The sequence below is a fragment of the Lygodium microphyllum genome, chromosome 28, assembly GCF_053477565.2.
Source record: "Lygodium microphyllum isolate KBCC chromosome 28, Lygodium_microphyllum_v1.1.10, whole genome shotgun sequence".
Lineage (NCBI taxonomy): Eukaryota > Viridiplantae > Streptophyta > Polypodiopsida > Schizaeales > Lygodiaceae > Lygodium > Lygodium microphyllum.
In genome coordinates, this window is record NC_141162.1 from 20,122,633 (window position 1) to 20,131,147 (window position 8,515).

An 8,515-nucleotide genomic window follows, 5' to 3' on the forward strand; every position below is an offset into this window, starting at 1 on the left:
TAAAATGACATACAAACCAGCTTCAAGTTTATCGAGAATGTACACATATCTTGGTACTAAATAAAACCAATTGAGCTTCTCAGTTGTATCAATGCATGCTTACAAACATAAATCTGATTTCTTGAATCTGCACGTCACATAATGGGCCTTGGATTTCTAAGGAAAACCCGACAGTTATACATGCTAAGGATTCTTCAGTTCTCTCAGGCAGAGGATGCAGTATCTTTTCTCAATCTGACATGTTGAATAGTGATGCACCTAGTCACGCAGGGAATGACACTGTTGAATCTGTGTTATAAACTGGAATTCATATCTGTATTTTCAAGCTAGGAGATGGAATGCCGTCTGGGTCTGCGAGAACGAACATCGGGAGTGCGGGGAGTCTTGAGGGCATTGTCATTGGAGCTGTTGCGCTGGAAGGGATTGAGCTTACCTAGCTTTTTTGAAAATGACTGGAAAAATCGGCTCTTTGGCTTCTCTCCATCCTGCTTGATATATCCTTGCACCACTGCCTCAGGCTTACTGGCAAGGGGTGGTAGCTGTTGCTCTTGATCCTTCTCACCCACGAGCTTCGTCTTCATCCTTTCCATCTGCAATTTTAATTCCCTGTTCTCCCTCTGGATGATTGCATATTCATCTCTTGGAGAAAGAGGCAGCCCTCTTTGCGAGAATTTCTCATCACTGTCAGCATTATTAGGTCCTGACATAGCATTCCTCAATCTAATTTGCTCGAAGTAGAGGACCTGAACCACAACTTGTACGGGTAATCTTTCATTTTGAGCAGCATGGGCACATGCCTCTTGTGAGAGCTTCTGGCAGTCCATCAAACTGCAAACCTTCTTTCTGTCTTGATCATTCAGCCCTGGGTGTGCCTGTACAAGACATTAGCAGGCCATTACGATATATGCGAAACTACGCGTACCAGTGTGCATGTGTATATCTGTTTCTTTTTCGTTTTTTGGCAGGGTGTAGAGGGAGGTGAGTGAAACGGCAAGGTAGTTTCTCCATGCTGTCCAGGGAGCCCAGTAATTTTTAACAGTCTGAGACCTTAGAGAAGTGGCTTAGGATTTCCACCAACTATTAGTGTAGAATCAATTCTACAAGGACTGGGATGTGAAAATGTTGGGTTGGAAAATGCAACTTCCATATCCACTGCATCTTAAATGCCATAATGATTCACCATACTGATAAGGCAAATCTCCAAGCATACTAGCATCCATGTTTTCTTTGAGAAACTAATAGAAACAAACAACCCCACACACACACAAACAATCTCAAGGCAGCACACTAACTTAATATCTGCATGCAGAGTGCTGGAGAACACATTACAATGATTTAGAAGTAAGACCTTAACTGCAGATACTAGAGTGCTTCATGTTTAAGGACAAGAACTATGCTAAACATAAATTACCTTTAGGTATATGTCAATTGCCCGATACAGCCCATCATCAACTACGCGAGCATATTCTGGCATCATCTCTGCAAAGCCAACAAACTTTGAAACGCTCAGGTTTGCATCTGGTGCTACTTCTGCAAGGTAGCAATCTAGCAGACGAGCTGCCTTCATCATAGAACTCTGGCCAGGTGACCCTGAGCTTTCATAGTCGTAAAGAGCAAGGACATCTTGATCTTCCTCCCTCCCTTCTTGCTGCAAGAAGTTGGAGACAATGCGGGTGATGGTATCCAAGTCGAAAAAAGTATCACCGCTGTATGAATACGAAGGGATGAGAAGGTCATCAACAGTTGCTTGTTCCAACTGCCATCCAATTCTTCTCTCCAGGTCAAGCCGGCATGCGACTGTTGTGTCAAGATATATAGCTATTCTCAACAAGGCAGAAAGGAAACTCACAGGGGTAACATTTTTCTCCGCAGGTAAAAGACTGACCAGAGTTTCTATCAGGATTCGTTGTTCGTGCTCAACTGATGTTGTAGACTCATGCACTTTGGGCTTGCTCCTGTTTCGTACATCAAGGGCATGCTTTCTCATGAGGCCTCTGAGCCATCTCTGTGCGTAATGTGCAATGGCAGCTCCAAGACTGTCATTGCGAATGCCCCGAGCTTTCATAGCAGATATGACTCTCTGATAACTATCTATTCGCAGAACTGACAACTCTTCAGCCCACCATTCAACAGACTTTCTCCTAGGGGTACTTTGTGTGAGCCCCCCTGGACTCCCTACTGCACCATTCATGTCTATTCTTCCGGAACTGCCTAGATCAGATCGAGAGATGCTAGGGGTCAATTGGTCCCAGCATGCTTTTGCAGCTGCAGCTTCCGCACATTTCCCAAGTATACCTGTCTCTTCTGCAACAGGCAGTAGACTTTCACATGCCTGCAGCACTGTGACACAATTCTGCAAGCTGCTCAAAGCCACTTCAGTTATGAATGTCTCTGTTCGTGAGCAAAGGTTCTCTTCTGCATACTCCTCCGACATATCCAGATACTCTGCTGCACATCGGAGAGCTGCCACATTCTTGGTGTCGATCTCAAAATTAATGCCATAGCAGAACTTCGCTGCAAGCTCAAAGGCTTCAGCACCACCAGGAAAATCTGGCAATTCGATCTTGGACAATTCAGGATCTCTTGCTTCAGCAACGAGTCGGCGAATCCAGCCACACCGTGACACGAGAGGGAACTTTGTCCCCAAAGCATGAAGACACATCCATCAGTACCCAGCTTCATGGGATTACAATCTCTTGAATCAGAAAATGAGAGATCAGACTAGTGGTGCAATCAAATGTGAAGTACGTGCAAGGAGAGCGCCTAAAGGCAGCCCCAACAGTATCTAAATGATGTGGTAGCCAGAAGAAAACGCTATGATCAACTGGACAAATGAATGTATGATTGCAGTAAGATACAAGGATTCTTTGATTGAACTGCATCGGTCTGCAAAAAGACGGCCTTGCAGTTGGGTTGCAGTGTGTACCTTATGAAGGGAATAGGCGATGTCTCCAACGATCACTGTGACATCGCTAGGAATATCTTGGGAGAAAGCCCTGTGGAAAGTGGGCAAGACGTATAAGATAATGACAAGTTCTTAGATGCATGTCTGAGATCATATCGTCACTGTATCTATGCATCATAAAGTTTAGCTCATTTTCCATTATGGGGAACTCTCATAGATGTTGATCCCAAGTAGTAGAGTCAACATGGTTTCAAGAACAGGTGGTAGAGTATCAACATCATGAGCTGTTGCACGTGATCAGATATAATACTGTGGCAATGGTGAATCAGTTTTGATAGTGCGATTGTAAACAAAGAAGTCTGGTCAGATATAGTGAATCAGCCAATGATGATAACAAGAAGTTTTAGACAGTTTCCTGCCATAATTCACACATTGTGAATTATGCCAACATCATGAACTTCTGCAGGCGATGGCCTGCAACCTAGCTAGGTACAGTTGGGGGCAGGGCAGCCGGCTGAAACCCCAACACAGCTAGCTAGGGATGCCGTGCCTCTTGAGCAGCAGCTCATGATGTTGAGCTCTATATTTATAAATAGTGGATCAGCTGTTATTGTTGATGCAAGGGTGCTGTGCCCGGGCAGTCCACTGCCACCGACCATGCCTAGCCAGGGATGCGGTGCCTCTTGAGCGGAAGCTCGTGATGTTGAGCACAATATTAATAAATAGTGAATGGGTAGTTGTTGTTGTTGATGCAAGAGTGAACAGTGGTATAACATGCACCAAATGGTGAATCAGTTATCGTTGATGCAAGGGTGGACAGTGATATAGTAATTAATATACACCGAATAATGAATCAGTTATAGTTGATGCAAGGGTGAACAGGCGTATAGTAATGATATGCACCAGTCTCCTGTCCGGCGATGGGTTGCAGCGGAACTATTATACTTCATAGCAGTGGAGGAGGTCATGTCTTGCTTGGTCATGACGCCCATAATGACGGAGAGAGAGGCAATGCTGCTGCAGCTGGGAGAGAGGAGGGTTGTGGGCCGCAGGATGGCGGGGGGATCAAAGGCGGGGGGAGAAGGGAGGAGTGAACATGCGATCCGAGGTCATGGGGCATGGTCAGTCAGGAGGAGGACGGAAGCTGTCGGAGAAAAGCGCCGTTCGGCAGGGGAGATGACGGAAGGAGATATGAGTACGAGACGGAATGAAAACGAGTACAATCTACAGAGAGGCACAGAGAGACTCGCGAGACCGGGGGGGGGGGGGGGGGGGGTCGATGTGCGAGTTGCCTTTGCATCTGTCCCGTCCACATATTTTCCTTAATTTTCCACGTACGCTTTTTGGGTTTTGTTTTTTTCTTTATTTTCTGTTTTCTAGGACTCTTGCGTGGGCGGGCCCCGCTACCTCCGGCGGAGATGTGGCTCGCATTGGCGGATTAGATCCACGGATGAGATGGGGGCGGGCCCTCACATAATCCGGCCAACCTACCACCATCTCCCAAGTCTGTTCGCACCAAAAAAGAACCCTCTCCCTCGGGCCTCTCTGTCTGTCTGTCTCTCTCTCTCTCTCTCGCGTCAACTCCATCTGCATGCGCCCGACACATATGCCCCTCCTCCTCTGCCCATTTCTTTCTTTTCGCACCCCAGGCCCCAAACTATAGTCCTCTAGAACAAGCATCCCACCTAATCATTCTGCCTTTCATTAGAGGAGCCCTCGCACATGAGGTATGCGGGACCCTTCTCACAAAAAGCCTAAAGGTCGTTAAGCGCTCGGGCATGCGCATGTACACTACTTTGTGAAGTTGATGCCTTGGAGCCACCTGGAAGTGAAGGTTCCATCACAATGGTCAGTGTGTAAAGGTTTGGTTGGACACTTTTGCCATTGCCCTAGCCATCCGGAGCAATGTGTAACCAACCTAAGTATGCTAATATCCAATGGAGGTACACCACATTCATCAACTCCAACTAGTCGAAGTACCTCGATTTTTGGAGATCCTTCATCCACTCGACACAGCCCTAAGATTTGTGCTAGCAACAATGGGCCTCGCTAGCCCTCAAAGTCCTTAGTGTCATGGACCCGCACAACAAACTAGTGTTGAGTAGACTTAATCAGGTCGACTAACTTGGGCATGGCACGCCCCTAACATTATAGGGTCATACCATGCACAAGTAATGATTAGACTATTCTAAAGTCTTGTAAGTAAAGTAGTCCCCTTTTGTAACAAATACGAGGATAAAGAGAAGGTGCCACTTGCACCTTACTTTACTTGCTATCCTTCCAAAAAGTATAGCAAGTCTACACATGGCATGGCCCTTTGTGATGTGCTGTTGGATTTGTAGCTCAAGGTCCCCCCGATTACCACAAGGAAAACCTATCCCGCTGTGAAACCAACAATATTCACCACATGGAGCTCTTTTGTACAAAAAGGCCATGCCAAAATAGATGTTTCAAGACGGTTAGACTAGCCCTTCATGTGTGTCAATATGGATAGGTAGATTGTAGATTGGTTCAACTAAATTGACTCACAACAGTTCATCGTCTACACAGCCTTTGAGTGATTACCTCTACCTCTACCTCCAATGAGGGTTGCTCAAAGTATCGCACTCGCTATTGTGCCCTTAAATTCACTTGCAAAAGTCACAAACCCACAATATATGTTTTCACTATGGTATTTATCCTACTACATTGTTTTCACTAAAAATTTCAATCTACAACAATCATGCCAACAAAGGTTTAAAAAGCTAAATATGGGCAAAATGGGGAATCAATTCCTCCACGTTTGCAAGAGTAGGGGCCAATAGATCTAAAGGGTCAAAATTTTAGAATGGTTATAAAATTCCATAACTTTGGAGTTGCATGACATGTGAAGGATAAAAAATATAATGCATTGCAAAAATTTTAAAAATTGTTTATTCACTAGCTATGAACACCATGGAATGTTGCTTAGATCATCTCTTCATCCCCTAGCCCCTAGAAGCCCCTTTCCTTCTCTTCCCTCACATAAGAGTTGTGTTGTTTAGATATCTAGAGGCCATTTGTCTAATTTTTTTGGATTCAATTTCAAAACGTCCTCTTCACACACTTAGAGACTTTCTATCCAACTTTTCCAACTCACTTGACATCAAACCTTTGTTTCTAAAAGTAACTTGTATGCAATATTTGTGCCCTTAGTGTTAATGTTGAATTTTTGAAAATTGAAAGAAAATAATTTGATGGGGCTTGTAAAGTTGCTAGTTGAGAATTGTGACCCTACCTAGCTTAGACTAGTATGTTAGTAAAATTTGGGCAATTTAATTTAAACATGGAAATAGGTAGCACATATTTATATAAAAATCCCAATTGTCTAATCTGATCACCTTCAAAAATGAGGGCTAAGAAAGAAGTTTTATTCAAACCATCCTTTTCCTACCATCTAGCGAGAATCGTGAAGTCCATGTCACTCTACACTTTAACTAGTTCACAATTTATCTAGAATCCTAATGTCCTTCTTCACTTTATACTAATCCCTTGATCCTAAAGTGGTGGCTCACTTTACATTGTATCTAATTTACAACCCCCCTAATTATTCTACTTTATCACCCCTTCATCCCTAACCCTTGGAAGTCCCTTTCCTTTATCTCCTTCTCTCATTTATCTTCTAGACTCTATTTCTCTCCTTACTATCATCATCCTTTATTCCTCTTTTAGCTCATTCATCCTCCTTATAGTTCTTGGACCCCACCATTCCTACAATAGCACTTGTCTCAAGCCTTTTCCATCACATGTTGGCCATCCATTCCACATCTTCCTTCCTATCCATATCATTTACTAGGACCTTCCCATCAATCACAACTCCATGCTACAATTCAAAGTACTACATTGTCTAGAAAGATTGGTCACTTTGCTTTTGTAAATCATTCAAACATGGATTTGACAAGACCTATTACATTTCCTAGGCCCAATCTTCTATTGGCATTTGGAGATCTTTCCTCAAAGGCCTACATAGTTCTTGGACAACATATGTGAGCATCAATCATTTTGGTCTTTGCCCCACCTTTCCAAATAAATATGACATTTTGAAGATTGGATTGATAAGGTAAACATAGTTCATTTCTTGCAAAAAGGTTCCTCTACATAAATACACCTAAAACATACATAAATACACATTTTTCATTAGAATGGCATTGTATTTAAAGAGTCCCTTATTATTACCCCTATATTTAGACGACATATATATGTACATATGTATGTATGTATGTATGTATGTATGTATGTATGTATGTATGTATGTATGTATGTATGTGAATGTGTGTGTGTCTACATGTGCATGTGTATGCACGTGCATGAGTATATGTGTATGTAGTGCAATAGTTCCCATATTTTCAAATTTGAGTCCACCCAAGTTCAAGTCTTGGGTTTGTGGGATATGACTTTAGAGCATCTTGGGAGTATTCATACCACATTAAAACCTCTCTCTCTCTCTCTCTCTCTCTCTCTCTCTCTCTCTCTCTCTCTCTCTCTCTCTCTCTCTCTCTCTCTCTCTCTCTCTCTCTCTCTCTCTCTCTCTCTCTCTCTCTCTCTCTCTCTCTCTCTCTCTCTCTCTCTCTCTCTCTCTATGCACGCTTATAAAACTTTATATTTCTAGTGGAAAAACTTAAAGATGTAAAATTGCTAGCAAAAAGGGAATGCAAAAATTCATTACAAAATTCTACAATCTTAAAGAAGTAATTGACTAGTAGAACCAATCCATGTTAAAAAGTTAAAATTGGAGTGATCTTTTTCTTCCCTAATCAATTAGTTGGGAATGTGTGCTATACAATCAACAATCTTATAAAATCAAGTTACTCAAATAAATTATGGATTTTCTCTAGATTTTCCTCAAAAAAAGAAGGGAAACCAAGCTAAGTATATTTTAAAAGAATTCTGAAAGATATGTATTGTGATAGTTAGGTAGAAGAGCAATACAAATAGTTGTTATACAACCATAAGCCATTTGCACATGAGTTTTCCCCCATGAGATGAATGCATCCCCTCTATTCCCTATTACTCCTTGGTTTCTTTTGACAAATGTATACATGAACATGTGATTTACTAGTATCTTGTTCACCTCTTTTAAATGTTTGAGTTGTAGGCAATGACATTCCTAGGTTTGTTGAAGGAGATAGCTCTCCATCAAGAGAAGTTATTGGACACTAATTTGTAAGAGAGATTGCATTTGATCTAGAGAAGTTGTTGGACACTATTCATAGAGTGACTAATTTTGCATTTCTAACAAGCATTAGGAAATTCTCTAAAGCCACACAAAAATGTTAACTTTTCTCAACATTTCATTAGTCAAAATGAGGGTGGGTTGTTCTATATCATAGAAAACACAAATGTTGGGTCTAACTTTAGCACCAATAGGTAAAATTGTGATACCTTCCTAAGAAGTTGAGCAACAAGATGCCATTAATATACCCAGATTCACCATTGGAGGAGGTGACAAAGGTTGGAGGAGGTGACAAAGGCATAACATACTATGAATCATCTATTTTGAGCGTGTATGTGTGTTGATGGTGTTTTTGAAGGCAAAATACTTACCCTTTTATGGCACATGTGATTGTAGCAAGAGTTTAGCTATTGTGATCT

General features: G+C 42.2%; 1 protein-coding gene across 1 annotated transcript in view; it reads right to left on the reverse strand.

Moving 5' to 3' along the window:
* The window catches only part of LOC148011220 (BTB/POZ domain-containing protein At5g48800-like), a 4,239-nt gene extending 89 nt beyond the window's left edge, over positions 1-4,150 (reverse strand). Inside the window, exons 1-4 of the mRNA XM_087670730.1 lie at positions 3,809-4,150; positions 2,927-2,996; positions 1,412-2,635; positions 1-872 (exon numbers count right to left, since the gene is read on the reverse strand). The exon at positions 1-872 is cut by the window's left edge and continues 89 nt beyond it. Coding sequence (XP_087526856.1) covers positions 327-872; positions 1,412-2,635; positions 2,927-2,996; positions 3,809-3,897 — 1,929 coding nt within the window. The 5' untranslated portion in view covers positions 3,898-4,150 and the 3' untranslated portion in view covers positions 1-326. The remainder of the gene's footprint in view (positions 873-1,411; positions 2,636-2,926; positions 2,997-3,808) is intronic.
* Positions 4,151-8,515: the final 4,365 nt, after the last annotated feature.